Source organism: Natator depressus, chromosome 1 (genome assembly GCF_965152275.1).
Source record: "Natator depressus isolate rNatDep1 chromosome 1, rNatDep2.hap1, whole genome shotgun sequence".
NCBI lineage: Eukaryota > Metazoa > Chordata > Testudines > Cheloniidae > Natator > Natator depressus.
In genome coordinates this window covers 238,328,744-238,355,606 of record NC_134234.1, presented here as the reverse complement: position 1 = coordinate 238,355,606, position 26,863 = coordinate 238,328,744, and the positions used below count along the sequence as shown (strand labels likewise).

General features: G+C 43.2%; 2 protein-coding genes across 2 annotated transcripts in view; one reads left to right on the top strand and one right to left on the bottom strand.

The window, feature by feature from the left end:
- Positions 1 to 26,863, top strand: part of CACNA1C (calcium voltage-gated channel subunit alpha1 C) — a 714,429-nt gene that overhangs the window by 255,991 nt on the left and 431,575 nt on the right. The gene's annotated exons all lie outside the window — the stretch shown is intronic.
- LOC141993915 (uncharacterized) lies at positions 14,214 to 25,736 on the bottom strand. The gene is made up of 3 exons (XM_074963768.1): positions 25,331 to 25,736; positions 24,292 to 24,751; positions 14,214 to 14,589 (listed from the first exon to the last, which is right to left on the bottom strand). The coding sequence occupies exons 1-3, from the start codon at positions 25,734 to 25,736 to the stop codon at positions 14,214 to 14,216; spliced, it is 1,242 nt and encodes a 413-aa protein (XP_074819869.1).

Sequence of the window (26,863 nt, the reverse complement as noted above, 5' to 3'; positions counted from 1 at the left end):
ATAATACCACTATACAAATCCATGGTACGCCCACACCTTGGATATTGTGTGCAGTTCTGGTCACCTTATCTCAAAAAGGATGTATTAGAATTGGAAAAGGTGTAGAGAAAAACAACAAAAATTATTAGGGGTATGGAACTGCTTCCATATAAGGAAAGATTTAAAAGATTGGGACTTTTCAGCCTAGACCAGAGATGAATAATGGGGAATATGATAGAAGTCTATACAATCATGAATGGTCTAGATCAGTGGTTCCCAAACTTGTTCCGCTGCTTGTGCAGGGAAAGCCCCTGGCGGACCGGGCCGGTTTGTTTACCTGCCGCGTCCGCAGGTTGGCCAATCGTGGCTCCCAGTGGCCGCGGTTCGCTGTTCCAGACCAATGGGAGCTGCTGGAAGTGGTGGCCAGTACGTCCCTTGGCCCGTGTCACTTCCAGCAGCTCCCATTGGCCTGGAGCAGTGAACTGTGGTCACTGGGAGACACGATCTGCCGAACCTGCGGATGCGGCAGGTAAACAAACCGGCCCGCCAGGGGCTTTCCCTGCACAAGCAGCGGAACAAGTTTGGGAACCGCTGGTGTAGAGAAAGTGAAGAAAGAAGTGTTATTTACCACTTCACATGACTCAAGAACTAGGGTCACCTGATGAAATTAATAGGCAGCAGGTTTAAACAAACATAAGAAAGTACTTCTTCACACAACACACAGTCAGCCTATGGAACTTATTGCCACTGGATGTTGTGAAGGCCAAAAGTATAACTGGGTTCAAAAAAGAGTTAGATGAGTACATGGAGGATAGGTTCATCAATGGCTATTTGCCAAGATGGTCAGGGACACAACTCTATCCACTGGGTGTCCCTAAACCTTTGACTTCCAGAAGCTGGGGCTGGATGACAGGGGATGGATCACTTGAAAATTGCCCTGTTCGGTTCATTCCCTCTGAAGCATGTGGCACTGGCCTCTATTGGAAGAAAGTTGTGGTCAGTGGAGGCACCTTAGTTGAGATACCATCAGTGTAAAAGAGAGGGGTTATCTGGCAGGGCATTTGGAATTCTCTTCCTCCCCACATCTGAAAACTGCCTGGGTTTTCTACCCTTTGGGGTGCTGTGTAACGTCCCCTTTTCTCTATTGCCCATGAGATGGGTGTTGGGTAGGTCTGACAGAGAAGTTGTGGAACTTTGGGAGGTGTGTGGGCAGGTTGATTAATTTCTGATGTATTTATGTTCATAGAGTCAGAGATTTTAAGGCCAAAAGGGACCATTATAATAATCTAGTTTGACCTCCTGTATAACATGAGACACCGAATTTAATTAAATGCATCAAGCCCATAATTTCTGGTTGAGCTAGAAAACATCTAGTTGGGCTAGAGCACATGCAATCGTGATTTAAAGACTGAGAAATGCAGAGTCCACCCATGTGCCTTGGTGAGTTGTTCCAATGGTTAATGACCTTTATTGTAAAAAATTTTGAGTCTTACTTTGAGTCTGAATTTGCCTACCTTCAGTTTCCAGCTATTAGATTTAGTTCGGTTTTGTCTCCTAAATTAAAGATACTTCTACTATCAAAAATTTTATCCCCTGTGTAGGTACTTAAAGACAGCAATCAAATCACTAATAAACTTCATTAAGCAAAATAGATTGAGCATCTTTAATCTCTTGCTGTAAGGCAAGTTTTTCAGACCTTGAATCACTCTTGTGGCTCTTTTCTGAACCCTTTCCAAATTCATCTACATCCTTTTTGAGTTTGGACACCAGAACTGGACACAGTATTCCAGTAACAGTCTCGCTAATGCCATACACAGTGGTAATAACATCTTCTTCCTTCTACTCAATATACTCTTGCTTATCTATCCAAGGTCAGCATTTGCTCTCTTAGTCACCATGTTGCACTGGCAGCTCATGTTCAGTTGATTATCTAGCCATGAACCCAACATACTTTTTTAAGTCACTGCTATCCAAATTACAGTCCCTTGTCCTGTAAATGTGACTTACATTATTGGTTCCAACATCTGTGACCTTGCATTTAGATGTACTAAAATGCATGTTGTCACTGGGTTAGTTGATTTTATTCCGATGAATTGGGAAAAGATTGGAATGGGCTCTCAGGGCACTGGATAGGCATTCTTTTATAATTTGTAAAAATGTAAAAGAATAAATAATATGTTCAGTTCCCCACAAGTCAGTTTTTCATCTGAATGAGAAGCATCCCTGCTTGTAAGCATATTTGTCACATGCTTCAAAGAATCCTTCTGAATTTCTTGACCAGTAGTAACCTAAATAGAGACCCTCGCAACTAAAACCCAGGTTTTACATGAAATTCAATGTAGAATGGAACTAGACTTTGAAAGTTTTATCTAGAGTGCAACTGGTGAAAATTCTTTTTTTCACTGGAGATTTGAAATCACTTTGACCCTGTGCATAGGAGCAAAAATAATCATTGTTGCATGTCTAAAATTCTCTTAAAACAGTTTGCTGCATCTGTGTGATCCAAGAGATATCACACCAGGAGAGGCTTTTCTTAAAGCATAAGGAGTTGAGAAGAGAGAATTAGATGTGGCAGTCCAAGATATTCCTGTCTAAAGAGAGGTTTTATGGATTTAGGACCCAATCAGAGCTCAATGAAGCCTGATGAGAAATAAACTCTAGTAACTTGGTGAAACCTAAAGAACTGTTCAATTTACACCAAATTATATGTTCTAAGATTTTATAAGGTTATTTTAGAGGAGTTATCAGAGTTTTTACGCCCAGTGGGTCATTAACAAGTTAAATAGGTGACCATACAACATAGTTTTTACCTTTGGCATTCATTTAAATTTAGTGCGTATTAAGTTAGTATTTATTTAGCAATCAATGTTATTTTTTGATACATTTGCTGAAAATGAGAGAGAGATCTGAACCAACACCACAGATCCAAACAACCTGTCATTATAACGAATAGAATTAAAACCGCAGAATCAAGTACTCCTGAATTTGGGGGTTCCAAATCTGGATTGAAATCGTAAATTTCCTAGAGGTTGGCACGTTCAGATTCAGACCATTATAGACATAAGTAAAATATGCTAGCTCAGATGCAGATAAAATTGTGTCTGCCTAGACTGAGGTAGGCGATGGATTGGGTGGTCCTGTTTACTCCCCAGCAGAAAGTTTTGGAATGTCTATTCTTGGGCACCCAGGTAATGAGAATATCACCAACTGTCTCTCTCTCTCTCTCTCTCTCTCTCTCTCTTTAACTTTTAACATGGATTATAAAAGTGAGGCAGTGTCTTTTAGTACTGCTGAAAAGAGTGTGGAAAATGAATCTTCATCTTGCTTCTTACTGAGTAATGTTTGATTTCAAGTGACCTCAACTTTGAGGGTACACAAAGAGAATTGGTGAATGTTTGTTCCCAGTACTACAGCTGAGTGAAATTATTCAGACTAAAATATTTTTCATCAAAATGGGCATATTCAGGTCAACCAAAACTTTTTTAAAACCCCCTTTTCATTTCAGATTTTACTTCTATTTCATTTTTAAAAGGTAAAAAACTCTCTTGAAAATTAAACAAAACATTTCATTTTAGGTTGAACAAAAGGGTCATCCTGAAATCAATTTTTTTTGCTTTTTCATTTTGCTGAAAATTAAAACAAAAATTTTTTTGTTTGGTGGCCAAATCAAAAAGTCAGTTATTTGCACACTTCTGCCTAGAAACATGAGCAGCAAGTGTTGCTCTATTAATACATTAATTAGAGTAAAGGGGATGGATGTTAAGTGAATACTGGTTTCTCACATGCCTTTGCCTCCTCAACATGCCTATTACCTCCTTTTGAGGCCTGAGCCAACTCCATTTTGAAGTCAGTGGAAATACTTCCAGTGACTTCAGTGGGAGCTGGATCAGACACATAGGATACACCTACATAGCTACTAGGAGGTGTAATTCCCAGCTCAGGTACACATATCTGTGCTAACTGTGCTCAAGCTAACACCTAAAAATAGTAGTGGGGAGTTAGCAGCCCCAGGGAGAAGTCAAATATGTACCCGGGAATGCTTGTATATCTACCCAAGCTGGGAATGCACCTCCCAGCCAATGTGCAGACATATCCTTGGGGATAGATTCTCAGCTTGTGTAAATGTAGCCAAAGTAGCTATGTCAGTTCACACCAGCTAAGGATCCTGCTTTAATCTTTAAAATGTTGGCATTTTGCAGACTGATATACCAAGCAGAAGCTCCAGAAAGTGTACACAACATACATCCACTGTCTCTAAAGGTTTAAAAATACAAATCCACAGACAATCTGGGAGTTTGCTTACCAAAGTTTATTCAGCCCTATTTTTAGTGGTTTGAACATGTTGACTCTTACATAAGATTCATTCAGTATAAATAAATTATTTAGTAAATATTCCCACGTGTCAAGGAATGGTATTTTCATCCATTTTGTTTCCGTCTTTCACTTTCTAAAATAGGCTATGGGAGCTTTTTTGTATGTATTTCTATGGCAGTTGCATGAAGAATAGCTTTGTGACTTGATCCTGCTGAATTTAGATTGGTTTTGGGCTTGTCAAGTTCCTGCACTGATTTGTAAGGGTACATCATATATTAATGACATTGCAGGGAAGTGAAGACTAAAACCAGGAAGCACACAGCTTGATATGTTGTTTTTTAAAAAATAGGCTTTATGTCATCTTGATGCTTGAATGCGTTTCTCTCTCTCTCTACTACAAGATACAACTATGGCTGCGTTGGGGAACCTGGTTACAGCACAACTCCATTAGGTAATATAGATGAGAGCTTAACCATGCTACTGAACTAGGCTGAAGCCTTTGACTGTCCAGCACTTTAACATGGTTTGGAGATACAGTTAAGGTAACCATCTACACAGGAATAACCACAGTGTAGCTGAGTCCCCTTATGTGTCTGTAGCTATAGCATACACAGACTTTCTCTCCCTAAGCCTTCAAGGAAACTTTTTCTTAGTGACAACAGACCTGATACTTTTCTCTCTTACAGCAGTGTAAATCAGGAGTAACTCCACTGGCATAAAGCTCATGTAAATGTCCATCTATTTTCCTACATGAACCTTACATACCTCTCCATGCTCCCTAAAAACTACTATCAGAGGGGTAGCCATGTTAGTCTGGATCTGTAAAAGCGGCAAAGAGTCCTGTGGCACCTTATAGACTAACGGACGTATTGGAGCATAAGCTTTCATGGGTGAATCTGAACTCTACAGATGTGGGGACCCGCATGCAAGACCCCCTAAGCTTATTTTAACCAGCTTAGGTTAAAAACTTTCCCAAGGCACAAACTCCACCTTGTCCTTGACCAGTGTGTTGTACCAAAGGCAGGCCCTTTTGAAGTTTTCTAAGAAGGCCTCGGTATCATCGCCTGCCGTGTAGGTGGGGAACTTTCTGGGATGGGAAGCAGTACCTGGAGAAGGGTTGCTATGGTTGTCTGGTATATTCTGTTTAGCCCTTGCCCTCTCTAACTCCAGTTCATGCTGCCTCTCTTTTTCCTTCTCCTCCATAGCTCTCCTGTGGGCAGCCTCTTCTGCCTCCATAGCATTCTTGTGGGCAGCCTCTTTGGCTTTCTCTGCCTCCATAGCCCTCTTGTGGGCAGCCTATTTGGCTTTCTCTGCCTCCATAGCCCTCTTGTGGGCAGCTTCTTCTGCCCTACCCTGGCTTTTTCTTCCTCCATCTCCAAGCGCCTTAAGGCCATCTGTCTATCATGTTCTTTTTGTCTCTCTTCAGCTTCGAATCTGGCTAATTCTAATTTCTTTTGGATTTCACTGTCTGTCATCCTAGCCTTCCTGTGCTTAACCTCCTAATGCATCCGATGAAGTGGGTATTCACCCATGAAAGCTTATGCTCCGATACGTCTGTTAGTCTATAAAGTGCCACAGGACTCTTTGCCGCTAAAAACTACTAAGCACTCAGAAAAGTATGTTATGTTTTATTCAGTTTGCCATACGGCTGTCTTTTCTTAAAGTCACATGATTGATTATGTGAGTTGTTGAGGACTGAGCCACAGAATGGGAGAGGCCAAGGTTTTTGATCCAGGGAGACATGACACTGAGGGCCTGATTCTGGTCTTCTTTTCAGTGGAGTTACTCTTGATTTACACTAGTTTAACTAAGATTAGCCTGTCCCTTGTAGTCTGAATATCTGTGACTGTATTACATTGCTTTAGTATTGGTGTATGGTATTTTAAAGTAATACAAACCCTCAATCTACATATCACTGGTAATGTTGACAAAAAAGCCAGTATCTGTTTCATTATTTAACCTGCAATAACTCAATACAAATGGGAGTCCTCTGAGAACCAGGGAAAGCCCATGGCTTACATCTGGGCCTTATGCTCCCAAGCCACAGAGGCTTAGAACACTGTTAAGGCAGTGCACTCAGTTCCCACAGGATACCTGGAGCACTGAGCAGTCAGCTCCCGGATTGGAAGCGTTATGTAAGTAGTGCATCCAGCTTCAGAACTAGTAAGAATGTGGAGCTCTGTGGACGCAGCATGGGCATCTCCTGTAGTGCTAGAGATGGGCCTCATAGTGGAGGCAGCACATTCAGTTCTTGGACCAGCGAGGTCTGCAATGTTTATGGAGGCACCAAGTCAGCTCATGCACTGGCAAATGCAAGGAGAACTTGGAGGAATATTCCACTATTGGTGGAATAACCAACGCCATGTCTGGAGGGCAACACAGTCCACTACAAGAGTGGCAGGGACGCAGAATGCAGAACAAGAATCACAGTCATCTTCCGTAGGAGAAAGGGGTGGGATACCAAACACTTCTGTACCAGTCCTCTGTTATCCAGCTTCCTTTATTCAGATGGAAGGGTTGTCCTCACTTAATGCTTTTGAGGAGGAGGAGAATAAATAAGACAGGGAAGGGGAACATATTAGAGAGATCTCAGAGAAATCCCTCCCACTCTGCCAAATTAAACAGATTTCCTTTCCAAAAACAAAGTGGGCCTAAAGCTTGTTATTTCAAATGAGGAGCACTGTAAAAACCTCCCAAACACCAGGTCCGGTTCATGCTACACTACAAGGAGTTATCTCTGCCTTCTTTTTCTGGGTTTATAACTGAAATTCATACGTCCTATTCTTTGGCATCGAACTGTTTCCCCATCTGGTTCTTTGGAGTTAGTGAAGAGTGATGGCTGATTTAAAAAAAAAATAAAAAGAGTTAATTCCCCTTTCCTCCTTCCCAAACCTTCTAATAATTTTAACTGTACTCTGGGTTGCACATGTTTGACATGAAGGTAATTTGGAATGTAAACACTGCTGGGCATGTACTGGAATTAATTAGAGCCACCCTGTATTCTCCAAGGCTTTTAAGCCTGCAATTAACTGTTTACATTAACACCAAGCAAATCAACTGGTAAAAATATAAACATAGTTTAATCACTTTCCTCCTCAACCTGCAAGGGAAGAGAAACCACTGATGATCTGAAGCAGACCAGCTGTTTGCTATGTTGGGTCATGGCAGCCTCATTTTATAATTTCTTGGCTCCCAAAATAAACATGTTCTGACTACTTCATTATCATAGTTTTTGAGATGCTTGGCATGGAAATCTGAAATGCCAAAATGTCTCTCTGCTAGTATAAATCAAGACACGTTTAAACTTAGGTCTGGAAGTTTATATGAAAATGGACTAAGAGTAATTGGGAGGGCTGCAACTGGGCAAACCGACCTCTGCTCTAATTTCACAAAAGAGAGTGGCTCACAAACTCCTAATCATAGATATTAAGGATGGAAGAGCCTTAGGTGCACCCATAATGTCCCAGTATATAGAAGGTTGTAAGAATGAAACAAAATACAGAGTTTCCACAAGAAAGAAAAGCAATCCAAAAGACAGACTAAGGCTGAAAAATCTCAAAACGTCTGATGAGGTAACATTTATATATTTATACATCATTTATAGTACTTATAACATTATAACATTTATACATCAAAATCATTTAACTGCCATCTGAAGATACATGATTTCAAAGAAAATAATCCAGGCAGCAGCACTTACACGAATACATCGAACATTAGAGCAGGCATCACAGCCAGCACCCACCTACCAGGAAGATTCCAGTCACACATTCCATCTCCCAACAAGTTCTTCAACTCCCAAAGCTTAAGGACAAGAGAAGGAAGGGCAGGGAGGAGTGGCCCACTCTGATTTCTAATGCTTCAGATCTTGACAAAACATACAAACAAACCCAACTAAGTATCCTAGAGCTGGTCAGGAATTTTCTATTGAAATGTGCTTTCATGGGAAAATTTCAATTTTGCACACACAAAAAAAGATTTTCTGTTGGGAAAATTAAAATGAATTATTTCATTTCAGGTTGGGTTGTTCTGAATAGAAACACTTTCGTTTGCTGAACCAAATCAAAACATTTCATTTCAGGTCAGTTTGATGTTAATCTATGCTCACATGTTAAGTCATGGTTCCTGGGAGTTGTAGTCCAGGTGTCCATTTTCCTCTATTAGCTAGACTCCTTGGCTCGACTACATCTCCCTTGATGCGTCGTGGTCTCATGTCTGGTTGAGCCTTCATGGTGCATTGTGGGAATCTCATGACCATACCAGTATGAAATGTTTGGATTTGGAGAATATTGAAATGTTCAGTTTTGACTGAAAATGTTAAAACAAAAAGTTTTGACAGTTCCAACTTGAAATTTTCTGGAACTCTCCATTCTGAGAAAAAGAATGAAAATTTTTTTTGAAAAAATAAAATTTCCCACAAGATAGAAATTCTCATGTAGTTCTAGTCTTTCTATTGTGCAGGCCACAACCCCCCAACTGAGAGCCATATTTTTACACAAAACAATAAACAAACAAACCCAACAACATCAAACACTCCAATCATAATCTACATTTCCTCACAGCAGTCTTAGCACAAGGGAGGGAAATGGGTGGTACCCCATTCTGCTATACCAGATCTTGATACTCTGAGCAGAAAATAACATCCTCTCACAAAATAAAGCATCCATAATACATTTTGGTCAATCACTTCATCAAGGCATGATCCTGATACTTAAAATATAACATTTAATAAATTCATCTGCCCAGCTGACTTCCCCCACCTTTCCCTGTGATCTCTGCCAAATTTACTGCTGTTCATTTTTTCTTGCAGAATTACATCATCTTTTTGAGACTCAGTACTGCTGTCATACCCACCCCTCTCCCATCTGTATTTGCCCACAAAAATCCCACAGCTGAGTTTTCCATGTCAGATTCTCCTTATATTCAGCAGCATGCAAATGCCCAGTAAAAGATTTGAATCAGGCCACCAACTCCTGCTTTGTTAATTCCCATCACTCTTTTTGAGAAAAATAGTTCCCCTGTGCTGTCTCTCAAGTGGCTAATACCCCTTTCACCTTTCTAATTAGTATCTTACTCAGTAGCAGAATAACATTTAGCTTCCAGTTTCCATGACCAGAATGCAAAGTGTTCTGAGGACACAACTGTACCTGCAATAAAGGATGGTCTCAGACTTCTGTGTGCCAAATTCTCAATTTCCATGATATGTTTTACATATATTCTGTCACTCTGACTGCAATATTCCCCTCTAATAAATGTGAATTCCCCATCTGCCCTAGTTTGTGTATGCTGGTATACAGTTTCTAATCCTGTAGCATTACAGATCTCCAAACAAATCTCATTAAAATATAATTTCCCGAGATCCCAGCCTATATGTTGTTGGTACAACACAATTGAAGTCATCCAGAAAAAACAAAAGAAGAGATCAATAGAAAGGAGGTGATCGTTTAAAAATGTTTTAGTCCTGAGCTTCCAGAACTGTGTCCCCATATAGAGAAATCATCTAATAAACAAACTGAGAAAGACAAAAAATCTACGAACAGTGCTATCCCTGGCAAGGCTTCAGCACTCACTGATTTTCTACTGAGTAACTAAAAACCAAAATCCCCACTCTATCAGATATGCCTGACTCACTTGACCAAAAAGAAGGGGCTAGCTTTCAGTCCGTCTTAACACAATATTCATCCCAACCACTACTCAGTTAAGTTTCCTGAACTTGTAATGGCCCTGCCTTCCAAAAACTGAAAATTCAGTCCCCATCTTTGAGCCCTGAAAATGGAATGCATGTTTCACATAGCTGTTTAAAAGAAAAGAAAGAGGAATAATGTCAACCCTAAAATAAAACAACCCTAAGACCCTGTATGCTGTGAGAGCCACGTGATGGTCACTGTGTGATGTTCTTTTTCTTGTGTGCAATTGCTGTATTTGCCACAGGGAAGATATTATATGCAGTTGCTTTTGGGAAGGGAGTTGGCTGTATGATTGCAAATGGTGACCTTGAGGCAACCTTTCCAATAGCATGTGGTCCATTATATAAAAAATATTGAAACTCCCCAACTTAAAGACACTGCAAGTCTCCTCGCCCATGCACATCTCTCTGGCAGCTGTTGTATAAAAGAGAAGAGTTGCTTCCATTGAAATGATCTTTGACTTGTGGCTCAGTTTGGAGACATCTGGAATACCACAGCAATCAGCTGAGCTGATTGATTAAACTCTTCCATCCTGTGAAGGTGCTATTGTAGATGATGGGCATAGGTTTCTTTCCTGTTAAACAATGTCTCCTCTCCAACTGCTCATTGGTTTCCAACTTGACCAGCAATTCATACAGGAGCTCATGAAGTCATATCCTATCTCTGAAGTATACTGGTCTTTTTTGTCTTCAGTATCAGTTTTTAAAATGTAGTTAAAGGATAATGCTCTGGCGGAGGAGCCTATGAGGCAATTAAAGGCTTTTGTGGGTGATTAAACACCAAAGAGACCTGAGAGTCCAATGCCAGGGACATTATTTCTGTTATGACAAAACTGAAGGAGAGTCGACAAACCAAAGCATTAAAGAAGAAAGAAAATGCATCCTTTTCTTGCCCTGTGAGCCGGTAAGTTCTGTGCTGCTGTTTTTACAGTTTTTTCCATTTGATGGGATTGAGCTTGTCATTTTGATTGTTTAATATGTTTCCTGTCCTGCAAGAAGGGAATGACTCTGCCACAGGAAGCCGGTGTTATATAATGGAGTTCAGCCTGTAGAAAGTCTCCTGCAACACAGGTGGAATCTTAAAGGGCTAGGACTGTAAGGACACAATCATGTAAGCTGCTGAGTACCTCCTTAGGGGCACCAAGGACCCTCAATTCTTGGGATTTAAGGGCTTCATCCCACTCCAACTGAGGTTGATTGAGGTCAATCGGAATCTTTCAATTAACGTCAGAGAGAGCTGGATCAGGCCCTAAGTGAATAACTTAACAGGGCAGCAGCTTTAAAAAATGAATAACTGTCTGAGCATTGGGCTAAAAAAAATGAAAGATTGTGTCTGTAAAAATGGAGTGATTTGTTTGGACACAAATAGCGACACAAATGATTTCAGTGTTTTTAGAGGGAGGATTTTCCTGTGTGATGACTGCCTGGAATTCTTCTTTTCTCATCTAATAATGTTTGGTAAGGGCTTGAGGGAAGGAAGGGTCCTGCGCTTTCTCTGCTGTCTGACATAATACCATCTATCTGAAGAAAGATACATTGGAGCTTTGAGCCTTGTCATAATAGGGTTTTGATTTCATCCTAACACCACCAATCTCTCATAAATATTCATCTGATTTTTTGGGGTGGTGGCATTTTTTTTCCCCAGGAGGGTGTTGTTTAGGGAGGATCATGTTTGGAATAAAAATGCTGGGTGGTTTTGGGGGAGGGGGGTGCTATATGAAAATTGATATTTTTATCTAGAAATTGATAATTTTTCCAAGGAGTTAACATAAAAAAATATACAGTTTGCAAGTGATTAGTGTGACTGCAGGTTTACAGGTTTTCTATATAACTAGTACATACTTATGCTATATCTGTAATACCACAGCAATGCTAATTACTTACAAACAGCAAATGTTTTTAATAGCAACCACTGTACATATCTATATGCGGGGAAGTGTTTTAAAACCTTCTTCTGTAGGGGTATAGGGCAGGGGTATTTAACGTTGATTCGGAAAGTTTGCATTCAATGTGTGAGTGGGGTTAGATAGCTAGAAATTGATTTCCTCCCCCAATTTAAACATAACAACAGGTCCTTTGCTATTATAAGACACATTAAAAGCACCAAGGAGTTGATCACATGCCATCGCCCAGTGATGAAACAAGGTAGGGAGAGGGGAAAAGAGTGTTAAGAATATGATAGTCCAATAATAAATAAATAAATAAAATTAAATAAAGTGTTCTTCACTAGCATTTTAACCTTGGGATCTCAAAGCACTTTACAATCACTAAAGAAGGAAATCTCATAACACCAAAGGGAGGCAAGTTAAGGATACATAGAAATTACTTCACTCACCACTGAAATATAACCCACCTGTGGGGGAATATGGGTTAATAACAAACAATAGCATTACCTAACAGTTTAGGACTGTTTAGGAAGTAAATAATACCATTTCTAGTTGAAATTTTAGGGCAAATTTTATTAGGCAGCCTCTAATCAGCTGGGTTGGAATTGAGACCCTACTGAAGCAAAGAGATCTATGAGATCTTTTTATGAACAGGACTGTAGCTTGACATCAAATCTGAAAGGCATCACTTCCAGCAGAAGTGTCAATTGTTCAGTACTGACTCAGAGGGAAGAGTATCACCTCCTCAATCACCAGAACTTCTTCCTTCAGCAAGTAGGTATTCCCTAGAGATCTTCCATTAAATGGATCAGCGTAATATCTTATCGATCCAAAACCACAGCCAAGATCTGGTATTATCGCTTATCTCAAATAGCTCCTTTGGAATACAGGGGTGTTGACAAGGGGGTACTACATAAGGCAGCGTTCAAGTGTTTGCCTAGGCTCTCCGCATTCATATTAGGGGTCATTCCTTAGCTTCCACTTGATCATATTGTCTCCAGCCTTTGCCACCAGTTCTCACTCAATTTAGAGTATGCCAGTGTTTTCGTTCAAGGTCAGTGCCTGGGGTTTGTGTTTCTAAAGGAACCAGGTTCTCCAAGATCATTGGCATTTCCTGCCATTTTGTTACTCTGTAGCCTTCAACAGTGGTATTTTGGGTAAGGGATTTTCAGAGGCAAAGCTCCTTCTGGACTTCCTCTTTGTGGATGGTGGAATGTGTCCATACAGTGGAGGTCTTGGATCATGCATCTGTTTTTGTCTCTCCTTTTTACTGAAGGCTTCTCATCTCAAAGGAGTATAGCAACAGTGGATGAGTCAGGTTCAAACTCTCCATAATGATTCTATAGGATTGATTGAATTCAGTATTAATTTTATGTGTGTGAGTCGAGTGTGACCATCCTGGGAGTAATAGCTGAGTAACACAGGATGAGACTGGGTGCTCGGGGTGTTTTGGGGTCAGCGCTCTATTTTGTGTTGGCCAGTTTCTGGAGTACACAATTCCTGGAGTACACTTTCTTTTTCAGCTTCTTGATGTGCTCTTTGAGACCCCAAGGCACACCAAATGTTCATAGTACTCAAGGATTGTACCATCCCTCAATATCTGGAGTTTTTGCTTGGCATGGTGGTGTTTCAGGTGGAAGGTGCACAGTTGTGTCTTGCTAGGATTGGCATTCAGAAACCATGTGTGACAGTAGTTTCCAAGTACACTCAGGAAGCCAGTTAAAGTGTGCTCAGTGTCTTCAAATCTTTGATTGGGTGGCAATGCAAAGATCATCTGCATAAATGAATCTTTGCATGTTGGGGAATTCTGGCTGGTTATTTCTGTAGACATTAAATAGCAAGGTTGATAGCACTGAACCTTGGAGCAGTCCATTCCACTGAGTATGCCATTGACTTTTCAGACCATCCATCTTGATAAAGAAATGTTGATTTTTGAGCAGGGAGGAGTAAATGTGCACAATGGTTCACAGTGTTGTAAGCAGCTGACAGATCAGCAAAGACAGCCCTGTAATTTTGCAGGTTTTGAACCATTTTTGATGTATTGAGCTAGATTTATAACTTGGCTACAGCATGAACGTCCTGGGCAGAAACTGGATTGGTGATCTATCAGCTGTCCCTCCACTATTTACACTATTCTACCCATTATCATCTGCTCATCTAGCTTGTAGGTTGAGTGGAATAAGTAACACTGGACAGGAACACTTTGCAGAGTTAGGGGTTTTATATGGTTTGAGTAGTTCAGCCCATTTTGGCCTGTCTCCACAGCCTATGTATATGCATTGTCTCCATGCAAAAGTTAAAGAAGTCAGTAGCCATTTCTGTGCTCTCTTCCTGAAATGTAGTAATGGTTAATTAGATATACCATTGAGTCCAGCTACCTTTCCACATTTCAAAGTTTTCATGGCTCTTGTTAACTCCTCAGTGTTGAGCTGCTCATTGTGGACTTTGCTGTCTCTCAGGAGTGAGCAAAGTTTCTGCTTGACTTGTCTCATTCTGCGCTTTGCTTTGTGGACTGGTTTACCATTTAAGATGAGTTGGTGTATGACTTGATTGGGAGAGACTACAGCGATGTGCTTTGGTTGTTGTCCATCAGGGTTCAGCTTGCGAGTAGTGGCCCATACTGTTTTGCTATTGTGGCACTGGCTTGTTGTGTCAGTCATGTCCCACCAGTGGTTGTGCTGTTCCTTTCCAATCTCAGAAGCATTGTCCCAGGACCAGTGATTTCTTCATCAAAGGATCCAGGTCAAACAGGTCTGAATATCTCTTAAACTGTTGGCTTATCTTTTCTGAAACCCCAGGAACATATAATGTCAGACATCCCCGGGGATGTATTTTTGAGCAGTCTTCCACACCAGGGAGTTAAATTCTCCATAGTGCTCATGTGTCAAAGTAATATTATAGGTGGATTCAAAGATAAAGCCTTCCCAGTTAGCCTTTATGAAGCTGAATCTTGGCAGATATTTTGTTTTCCTGGGTTGTACTGTAGCCTCTATTATCACTTGCACTGATCTGTACTGTCATCTTGGGATCACTGCCATGACCTCCCTTCTGAAGTTGTCTACATTTTCAGAGGTGACAAGAGCTGTGTCAGGATTTTACTCCTTTTTCCATCATGCACTTTGGAAGGTGCATTTGTCCTTGAAGTTGTGGAGCTGCCCACTTCTCTACTACTTCTCCATTGTTGGGGTATCCCAAGATGGTATCGTGACTGTTAAAGTCGCCTATGACAAGACATGGTTTTTCTTGCAGAGAAAAGTCAGTTGGCCATGCAAACTGGTCACCTGGTGGTTTGTAAGCAGAAACTACTGCTGTTTGATTGAGTTCAACCGTGATAAGTTCCATTGTACCTGACGTTTCACAGTAGTGTGTTTCACCAATCTTTTGTCACTTGTGAGTATCATGAATATTGCTGCAAATATCAAAAGCAACATCTATGGCAGCATGGTGGTCTTGTCTTCCTGTGTGTCTCTCGTAAGCACCTAACGCCTGCTTTGTTGCCAGACAGAACATAAGCCTTCGCTGCAAAGAATCCCTCCACTTTCACAGTGATTATTTAAAGTGCCATCCTTGATTGAGGCCCTGAAAGGAGCCACTTGAGTTGACATCTTTGTCTGTCTTCTGTTGAAGTTTTGGTGCATATTGTCAGGTGTGGTGTCTACCACAGTTAGTTATAATGGGAAATTAACAGGGGTCACAACATGAACATGTCTGATGTGACCCTACCAAAGAGATAAGCCAGTATAACCTTCCTTAGTTTGAGATCTCGCACCATCACAGCACTAAGGGGGTCTGACTGCAGGTGACGTATGCTGCTAAAACTGCTTAAACAAGTTGAGACGCTGCATTTGCTACAACAGAGGAGATTGAAATCTCCATTGCAATGCATCGACTTGTTGCAAGCACTGCAACATGGGCAATTTCATTTATACATCCTTAGTGACAGTATATTAACCATGCAAGGAATGGGTATTAGAGACAAAGCACATATCAATTGGCTCCCAAGTGGAATGGACCAGGAGTCAAATTGACCTGTGTGGGGGAAATGAAACACATTTAAAGAGCCGTACTATGTCCATATTATTTGCAGACTTTACAATTTGGTATTGTTGTTTTTGGAATTGATACCCATACAATCAAAACTGGTTCCTTTAACTCTGTATAACATAATTATAGGGCTGACAGGCTGTGACAAGTTGGAAGAGACGTTTATTCTTACAGCAGGCAGATGCTTAAATGATTTTGTATTGGAAAAAGCTTCCTGTGAAATGTTCTGTCTCTGTGTACATTACTAAACCCAGATTTGTAATGAAATCTAGCATCAAATATTTACGTAAAATTACTTTAATGTGAAAATAATTTTATCTTGAAAGAAAAAAACAGGAGAGAAAATTAGTAAGGGAGTTTTAAGAATGTTGTGTTAGTTACAGAACAGTGATGTGTTTCTTCATCAGTTCTTTAAAATTGTTACCCAGCTGGTACTTCACGGAGTGAAACGTACACAGTATCCATTGCTACATGAAAAATGTTTGTGTCCTGATGTATTAGTAGCACTGTAACCTATCCCAATTGGGGTCACTGTGTATTATTAAAATCCTCTCACAAGACCAATTTGGGAAAAGCAGGAGGCTTTATTTAATAACCATGAATCAGTGATAAATAAAACACTTTCCCACAGTGGGTCTCATCAGGAAATGCCAACATTGCACATGCTCAGTTGCTTCTTAGTCCCCTTTGCGTCCTGGTTTAAGTTAATACCCTAAAAAGAACCTCTTTTGCCATTAACCAGAGTTAGGTACTAAGGAAAGCACAGCAATGGTGGGGATGACTTCAGTAATTCAAGCCACATAGCCAGCCACCCTCAGCTGTGGCAGTGGCAGAGTTTATTTTATCATTTTAATTAATTAATTTGAACATTAAAACAACTGACTCTAATCCCCAGAATGAGTATGATGAATATGAATGTGATCTCAGCAGAATATCATGAAATTGCACAATCCTTAAGTATTGTAATGAAAGGAAACCATGATAGGACCCATTTTTTCTAGTTTGCATTCTCTCTGATTAAGAGCACTACACAGGGCCTGCTGATTCCTGCCCCATGAGACCTGTAAATCCCAAATATTGGCTCTGCTTACAACTTTGCTTTCCATAAGGTCTCTAGGAGTAATCTCTGCACTGCTGCCTAGCCACTAATCCAACCTAGTTACTGTAAACTGATTTCTCTTGGATTAAAGGATTTCTCTAGTTCCTCTGGGACTGTTGCACTGGGACTTGGACAGATTACTTTGTGGGGTTATGCAGGCATAACTAAGAGTATAATCTGACAACTACTATCTAGATATGGGGTGGGCAAACTTTTTGGCCTGAGGGCCACATCTAGGTATGGAAATTGTATAGAGGGCCATGAATGCTCATGAAATTGGGGTTGGGGTGCAGGATCGGGTGAGGGCTCTGGCTGGGGGTGCAGGCTCTGGGGCAGGGCCAGAAATGAGGAGTTCAGGGTGTGGGAGGGTACTCCAGGCTGGGACAGAAGGTTGGAGTGCTGTGGAGGGGGGGTGAGGGCTCCAGATGGAAGTGTTGGCTCGGGGCGGGGCTGGGGATGAGGGGTTTGGGGTGCAGGAGAGTGCGCTGGGCTGGGATCGAGGGGTTCAGAGGGAGGGAGGGGATATCAGGGCTGGAGCAGGGGGCTGGGGTGCAGGAGGGGCTCAGGGTTGCAGGCTCCAGGTGGTGCTTACCTCAAGCAGCTCCCGGAAGCAGCGGCATGTGCCCCCTCCGGGTCCTACACAGAGGCGTGGCCAGGCGGCTCTGCCCGCTGCCCCATCCACAGGTGCTGCCCCTGCAACTCCCATTGGTCGCAGTTCCCTTCTGTTGTTGTTTGGGGCGGGGGAAGCATGCGGAGCAGAGCCCCCTGGCTGCTCCTACATGTAGGAGCCAGAGGGGGGACATGCCACTGCTTCTGGGAGCTGCGTGGAGCCGCAGCACATGCATGGTCCCCACCCCTGCTCCCTGGCTGGAGTGCAGGAGCAGGGGAACCACCAGAACCTGCTCCCCAGCTGGAGTGCCATAGCAGGGCAAGTCCTTGACCCCGCTCCCCAGTGGGAGCTCAAGGGTCGGATTAAAATGGCTGGCAGGCCGGATGTGGCCCGCGGACCATAGTTTGCCCAACCCTGATCTAGGTGTTTATATGGGCCCCATCACTCTAGTATCTGAAAGCCTCACAAATATTTAAAAGTAGACAGAGATTGTTACTGATATTTCTGTTTCTTCTCAGATCATAGAAGAAATAACTTGATTCATTTATAGGGTTTTTTGTTTGCATGCTTGTTTATACTTCTGGGTGTATAGAAATTTACTGAGGGAAAGCTCAGAAGAAAAAAAAAGATTTTTTTCAGTTAATTTTGAAATTAGTGAGATCCATGGTCATTCTTATCTCTTGCAGGAGTGAGTTCCATAGAGTAGGTTCTTTAGATTTTAAGTTCTTTGGGGCAGGAACTGTCTTTTTTGTCCCATGTTTCTACAGCTCAGTGGAGCCCTAGTCCATGACTAAGGGTCTTAGGTGCTACAGTAATACAAAGAAATAATACTAATAATAGCTACTGTGAAAGTTCTGTCTCCTGTGTTTCTGATAATTGGTCAATGGTTTCATGGTGCAACCGGAATGTAGTTGTTGTAGGAGCTCTGGCAGTTTCTTAAATAGACAAAGCCAATCCCATGAAAGACTTTGAATATTAGACAGAGATCTTGAACTGTACTTTGTATTCGGTGAGAAGTTAGTTTAGGGAACAGATTACTGGGGTGATGAATGACCTGTGTTTTTAAGTACACCGACTATTGAGTTTTGCTCCAATTGGAGGTTTTTCAGGATGTGCGGTTTCATTACAATATATGAGTTTTAATGGTCAAAAATGTGTGGATCCTATATCCATCTGTGTCAGATAGAATCAGATCTAATCTTCTAGCCAGACATGTGCATTAGTAAATGTTTTTTTTGCCATCATGGCTGTTTGGCTTTCCAATATCCCTGAGGAGTCCCTAGCAAACTAAATGACCACAAACCTGCAGGCTGACTTAATCTGAGGACAAATGCCCTTTATAGTGGAAAAAGTTATGGCAGACTTAAGTTCTTAGAAATACTTCCTGTTCCTAACAATGTTACCTCAGTCTTGCCTGGGTTGTTCAGCTGCAGCCAACTGCTCTTCATCCAGGTGATGATTTCATCTAGGCATTGAGAAAGCTGAGAGAGGGTGCTGTTTACATTTGATATAAAGGAGGTTTATTTAGAGCTGGGTATTGACTAACAGACTACTGGCACTTCAGCTTTTGTTTTCTTGCCAGCTCTTCTCACAGTTTAATCCAGCTACTGGATAATGTTGGGGAGAGGATTGAGCCTTGAAGACTCTGCCTTCTACAAATGAGGGGCTTGGTATTGGAGGAACAGTTGTATCTACTGGTCAAATGCAGGAAGAAAATATTGCTGATGAGCAATGGTCTGTTTGCTCTATTTGCACTGAGGAAAACGCAATGGAGTGCTTCTCAGCCAAGAGATATCAGTACTCTGCACTCTCCCCTGAAGACCTGGCTGTAGTCAAGCTATCTGGCTCTCCCTTCCCCAAGCAGGATGCAGGAGAGAAGAACCCCAAAAATATTTTTCCCACCAGATTATGTAATAATAATTATAAAAATTCTTAGCTCCCTATAGAGTGTTTATTATTCAGGTAGCTCTCAAAGCTCTTATGTTGGGGAGGAAGAAATGAAAAACCTGCCATGTCCTTCATCCAGGAGTGAGGTGATTAGAATCCCCTCTGCTCCATAACTGACCAGGAAGAGATGAGAGGAACCCTCCCACCTCACTCTGACCAGGTAGGAGAAGTGGGTTGGAAGCCTCTACTCCTTTCCAGAATCCATAGGCAGAGCAGAAGAGTCCCCCAAGCCACCCACAACAGTCATGAGAGAGGATTACAGCACACCACTTCTTCCCATCAATCAGGAAGGATATATGTACTTTTTACATTTACTAACATTTACCATACATTAATGGGCATGTACAATAAGGAGGGTGTTTCACTCACTGTGATCCTTGTGCCACTGTGCTCATTCTGGTTTCTATTTGGAGATCTGAAATCTCTGCAGGGATCTTCAAACTGGCTCATTAAGGATGTGTTTCAGTCAGTGGTAACAGGCGATTACCCTGATAATCATGCAACCTGCAGTTTAATGTCTGTGGAATTAATTGACTTTACTAATAGAATGAGACTAGAAAGCTCAAAATGGAACGGCTGAATCCTTACCATGTTTTGCTATCAAAGTGGGGAGATAGCATAAATCACACCATTACTTATTGTGTATATACTAGTCACTATCAACCCTCGCACACTGTCACACTTACAAGCATGCACACAACAATGATACTTGACCTACCTCCCTAGGAGCGCCCTATTTCCTTTTTGCATGCATGAAGAAAGACATACAGAGAAAAAAAGAATGCTGTGGTCACTTCCCAGAGTGCCTGCCATGTGTAAAGGACAGATCTGAAATGCTTTGAGAATCGGACAGCAGTTGTCCAAAATGTTATTGAAATGTTCCCAGTTCTGATGTAAGCTACAACCTCCTAATGTGATAAGAGGCATTAGGAATATAAAAGGGCTCCAGCAGGTATTTAAAGCATTGGAAGGTCTGATTTTACAGCCTATAAGCACATATTTACAGTGTTTCGTAACTCTACATTAACGGTGTGATAAGCAGAGGAACAGCCACTTTTCACAGAAGCCAAGAGAAGGCTGCCTGCCTTGGTTGAGCAAGTGGCGGTATTATTCAGAAAAATAAACTAAAGACTGATTTGTTCCATCTTCTTGAGAAAGATAAAAAGGGGAACAGGCCAGGGAGTTGGAAAAGAAGAGCAGGGAATGGAGAGGGAGAGGTAGAAAATATGTATATAATACAAAACCTATTGTAAGTTTGCATAATTGAACACAAAAAAGTGAGGAAATGCAAAAGTTAAGGTTCCCAATTTAGCATTAACTTGGTTGCACTGCATGTCGTATAGAGTAAATCACACCTTCAACTTTGTCACCAGTGATCCAAAGTATAATACATGCATATTAGGCAAGTTACTCTTACTATGGTTACCATAAATTTTACATTTCCTGACTTTTGGGTGTATAGAATTGAAATATTAACATTGAATTGTCATAGGGAAAATGAACAAAATGTAAAAAATCAAAAGTAACAACAACAAAAAAACTACAAAAATAAAAAACATAGAGGCCCACAGCTCTAGTATTTTGAAATTGCACAGTTGAGTGCTGTAAACAACAGTATTCCATACATACAAGAGGAATCTAACTGTGCCACTGCTGAGTATCAGAGTATGGACTCATGGGCATTATTCCTGTTTTAACACTGGATCCAGGTGCGCTGGAGAAATTTGTATAGTGGGGGTGCTGAGAAACATTGAACCAAACTGTAAACCCTGTATATGATGGAAACCCCTTCAAGCAGGGGGTGTGGCAGCACCCCTAGTTCTAGCACCTCTGACTGTAGAAATGCATAGGTGAAGGTGGCTCCTTGGTACCATGGGAAGCAATATATGGGGAGGGTTAGCAAATGTGTCTCTGAGCTACCTTCATATTGCCCAGTTCTGGGATGGACTGGGAGCTGTTCTGAATCACAGTGTAACTTAAAGGCAGCCTCAGGGTATGTCTACGCTACGGAATAAGGTCGAATTTATAGAAGTCGGTTTTTTAGAAATCGGTTTTATATATTCAAGTGTGTGTGTCCCCACAGAAGTGCATTAAGTGCATTAACTCGGCGGAGTGCTTCCACAGTACCGAGGCTAGAGTTGACTTCCGGAGCGTTGCACTGTGGGTAGCTATCCCACAGTTCCCGCAGTCTCCGCTACCCATTGGAATTCTGGGTTGAGATCCCAATGCCTGATGGGGCTGAAACATTGTCGCGGGTGGTTCTGGGTACATATCGTCAGTCCCCCCCTTCCATCCCTCCCTCCGTGAAAGCAAGGGCAGACAATTGTTGCGCGCCTTTTTTCCTGAGTTACCTGTGCGGACGCCATACCACCGCAAGCATGGAGCCCGCTCAGGTAACCGTCACCGTATGTCTCCTGGGTGCTGGCAGACGCGGCACGGCATTGCTACACAGTAGCAGCAACCCATTGCCTTGTGGCAGCAGACGGTACAATACGACTGGTAGCCGTCCTTGTCATGTCCGAGGTACTCCTGGTCGCCTGTGTGAGGTCGATCAGGAGTGCCTGGGCAGACATGGGCGCAGGGACTAAATTTTTAGTGACTTGACCAGGTCATTCTCTTTAGTCCGGCAGTCAGTCCTATTGAACCGTCTTATGGTGAGCAGGCAGGCAATATGTCCTTCTGCACCGTCTGCTGCCAGCCAAAGATGTAAAAGATAGATGGAGTGGATCAAAACAAGAAATAGACCAGATTTGTTTTGTACTCATTTGCCTCCTCCCCTGTCTAGGGGACTCATTCCTCTAGGTCACACTGCAGTCACTCACAGAGAAGGTGCTGCGAGGTAGATCTAGCCATGTATCAATCAGAGGCCAGGCTAACCTCCTTGTTCCAATAAGAACAATAACTTAGGTGCACCATTTCTTATTGGAACCCTCCGTGAAGTCCTGCCTGAACTACTCCTTGATGTAAAGCCACCCCCTTTGTGGATTTTAGCCTCCTGAAGCCAACCCTGTAAGCCGTGTCGTCAGTCGCCCCTCCCTCCGTCAGAGCAACGGCAGACAATCATTCTGCGCCTTTTTTCTGTGCGGACGCCATACCAAGGCAAGCATGGAGTCCGCTCAGCTCACTTTGGCAATTAGGAGCACATTAAACACCACACGCATTATCCAGCAGTATATGCAGCACCAGAACCTGGCAAAGCGCTACCGGGCAAGGAGGCGACGTCAGCGCGGTCACGTGAGTGATCAGGACATGGACACAGATTTCTCTGAAAGCATGGGCCCTGCCAATGCATGCATAATGGTGCTAATGGGGCAGGTTCATGCTGTGGAACACCGATTCTGGGCTCGGGAAACAAGTACAGATTGGTGGGACTGCATAGTGTTGCAGGTCTGGGACGATTCCCAGTGGCTGCGAAACTTTCGCATGCGTAAGGGCACTTTCACGGAACTTTGTGACTTGCTTTCCCCTGCCCTGAAGCGCATGAATACCAAGATGAGAGCAGCCCTCACAGTTGAGAAGCGAGTGGCGATAGCCCTGTGGAAGCTTGCAACGCCAGACAGCTACCGGTCAGTTGGGAATCAATTTGGAGTGGGCAAATCTACTGTGGGGGCTGCTGTGATGCAAGTAGCCCACGCAATCAAAGATCTGCTGATATCAAGGGTAGTGACCCTGGGAAATGTGCAGGTCATAGTGGATGGCTTTGCTGCAATGGGATTCCCTAACTGTGGTGGGGCCATAGACGGAACCCATATCCCTATCTTGGCACCGGAGCACCAAGCCGGCGAGTACATAAACCGCAAGGGGTACTTTTCAATAGTGCTGCAAGCTCTGGTGGATCACAAGGGACGTTTCACCAACATCAACGTGGGATGGCCGGGAAAGGTACATGACGCTTGCATCTTCAGGAACTCTGGTCTGTTTCAAAAGCTTCAAGAAGGGACTTTATTCCCAGACCAGAAAATAACTGTTGGTGATGTTGAAATGCCTATATGTATCCTTGGGGACCCAGCCTACCCCTTAATGCCATGGCTCATGAAGCCGTACACAGGCAGCCTGGACAGCAGTCAGGAGCTGTTCAACTACAGGCTGAGCAAGTGCAGAATGGTGGTAGAATGTGCATTTGGACGTTTAAAGGCGCGCTGGCGCAGTTTACTGACTCGCTTAGACCTCAGCGAAACCAATATTCCCACTGTTATTAATGCTTGCTGTGTGCTCCACAATATCTGTGAGAGTAAGGGGGAGACGTTTATGGCGGGGTGGGAGGTTGAGGCAAATCGTCTGGCTGCTGGTTACGTGCAGCCAGACACCAGGGCGGTTAGAAGAGCACAGGAGGGTGCGGTACGCATCAGAGAGGCTTTGAAAACCAGTTTCATGACTGGCCAGGCTACGGTGTGAAAGTTCTGTTTGTTTCTCCTTGATGAAACCCCCCGCCCCTTGGTTCACTCTACTTCCTTGTAAGCTAACCACCCTCCCCTCCTCCCTTTGATCACCTCTTGCAGAGGCAATAAAGTCATTGTTGCTTCACATTCATGCATTCTTTATTCATTCATTACACAAATAGGGGGATGACTACCAAGGTAGCCCAGGAGGGGTGGTGGAGGAGGGAAGGAAAATGCCACACAGCACTTTAAAAGTTTACAACTTTAAAATTTATTGAACGACAGCCTTCTTTTTTTTTGGGCAATCCTCTGTGGTGGAGTGGCTGGTTGGCCGGTGGCCACCCCACCGCGTTCTTGGGCGTCTGGGTGTGGAGGCTATGGAACTTGGGGAGGAGGGCGGTTGGTTACACAGGGGCTGTAGTGGCAGTCTGTGCTCCAGCTGCCTTTGCTGCAGCTCAACCATACACTGGAGCATACTGGTTTGGTCCTCCAGCAGCCTCAGCATTGAATCCTGCCTCCTCTCATCACGCTGTCGCCACATTCGAGCTTCAGCCCTCTCTTCAGCCCGCCACTTACTCTCTTCAGCCCGCCACTTACTCTCTTCAGCCCGCCACCTCTCCTCCTGGTCATTTTGTGCTTTCCTGCAGTCTGACATTATTTGCCTCCACGCATTCGTCTGTGCTCTGTCAGTGTGGGAGGACAGCATGAGCTCGGAGAACATTTCATCTCGAGTGCGTTTTTTTTTCTTTCTAATCTTCACTAGCCTCTGGGAAGGAGAAGATCCTGTGATCATTGAAACACATGCAGCTGGTGGAGAAAAGAAAAGGGACAGCGGTATTTAAAAAGACACATTTTATAAAACACTGGCTACACTCTTTCAGGGTAAACCTTGCTGTTAACATTACATACATAGCACATGTGCTTTCGTTACAAGGTCGCATTTTGCCTCCCCCCACCGCGTGGCTACCCCCTCAACCCTCCCCCCTCCCTGTGGCTAACAGCGGGGAACATTTCTGTTCAGCCGCAGGCAAACAGCCCAGCAGGAATGGGCTCCTCTGAGTGTCCCCTGAAGAAAAGCACCCTATTTCAACCAGGTGACCATGGATTATATCTCACTCTCCTGAGGATAACACACGAACGGATGTTGCTTGAACGCCAGCAAACATACACTGCAATGCTTTGTTGTACAATGATTCCCGAGTACGTGTTACTGGCCTGGAGTGGTAAAGTGTCCTACCATGAAGGACGCAATAAGTCTGCCCTCCCCAGAAACCTTTTGCAAAGGCTTTGGGAGTATATCCAGGAGAGCCGCGAATGCCAGGGCAAAGTAATCCTTTCACATGCTTGCTTTTAAACCATGTATAGTATTTTAAAAGGTACACTCACCGGAGGTCCCTTCTCCGCCTGCTGGGTCCAGGAGGCAGCCTTGGGTGGGTTCAGGGGGTACTGGCTCCAGGTCCAGGGTGAGAAACAGTTCCTGGCTGTCGGGAAAACCGGTTTCTCGGCTTGCTTGCTGTGAGCTATCTACAACCTCGTCATCATCATCATCTTCTTCGTCCCCAAAACTTGCTTCCGTATTGCCTCCATCTCCATTGAAGGAGTCAAACAACACGGCTGGGGTAGTGGTGGCTGAACCCCCTAAAATGGCATGCAGCTCATCATAGAAGCGGCATGTTTGGGGCTCTGACCCGGAGCGGCCGTTCGCCTCTCTGGTTTTCTGGTAGGCTTGCCTCAGCTCCTTCAGTTTCACGCGGCACTGCTTCGGGTCCCTGTTATGGCCTCTGTCCTTCATGCCCTGGGAGATCTTGACAAAGGTTTTGGCATTTCGAAAACTGGAACGGAGTTCTGATAGCACGGATTCCTCTCCCCATACAGCGATCAGATCCCGTACCTCCCGTTCGGTCCATGCTGGAGCTCTTTTGCGATTCTGAGACTCCATCATGGTCACCTCTGCTGATGAGCTCTGCATGGTCACCTGCAGCTTGCCACGCTGGCCAAACAGGAAATGAGATTCAAAAGTTCGCGGTTCTTTTCCTGTCTACCTGGCCAGTGCATCTGAGTTGAGAGTGCTGTCCAGAGCGGTCAAAATGGAGCACTCTGGGATAGCTCCCGGAGGCCAATACCGTCGAATTGTGTCCACAGTACCCCAAATTCGACCCGGCAAGGCCGATTTAAGCGTTAATCCACTTGTCAGGGGTGGAGTAAGGAAATCGATTTTAAGAGCCCTTTAAGTCGAAATAAAGGGCTTCATCGTGTGGACGGGTGCAGGTTTACATCGATTTAATGCTGCTAAATTCGAACTAAAGTCCTAGTGTAGACCAGGGCTCAGTGCTGTAAGTTACACCCAAGCACCTGTGGGCCCAGTTGATTGTGCAGCCAGCCAGGGATTGCTGGGGTATAGCAGAGTGCTAGCCATGACTCCCAGAGCCAGAGGCGAGGAAGGAGGTGGTGAAGACCCAGCATAGGTATACACTTCCCAGGGAACCGCCTTACAGAAAGTGAATCCAGAGGGAGCTGTTAAGTCAGCCCAATGGCTACTGTGTGCCACTGGAGCAGCATAGGCCCACAATATCTGCTTTATCTACTGTATACTTTAACAATCATTTTATATTTAGGACCTTTTTTGAAAAAAAAAGTACACAATGTCTGCTGCTTACAAAGAATTTAGCCCCATATGATTACATTTGAAAGCATTTTTCAATTACTAGTCTCAGTATTTTCCCTCAGGAAAGCCAGAAAAAGTTTATATTTTTCTCTGTGGTGTAATTTGAAAATAGCTGGATTTAACTCAAGTTCTCTTAATGCAATTACCTGTGGGCAGAGACTGTGGCCTGGTCTACACTGTGGGGGGGTACCAATCTAAGTTACGCAACTTCAGTTACATGAATAACGTAGCTGAAGTCGACGTACTTAGATCTA

Excerpts from the sequence above, each read along its gene's own strand:
- LOC141993915 (XM_074963768.1), bottom strand. The coding sequence starts at position 25,736 with ATGAAGGACAGAGGCCATAACAGGGACCCGAAGCAGTGCCGCGTGAAA. Across the intron at positions 24,752-25,330 it reads AGGCGGAGAAGGGACCTCCG|CTGCATGTGTTTCAATGATC; the intron begins GTGAGTGTACCT and ends TTTCTCCACCAG. Across the intron at positions 14,590-24,291 it reads CCCAGACGCCCAAGAACGCG|AAATCACTGGTCCTGGGACA; the intron begins GTGGGGTGGCCA and ends CCTTTGATGAAG.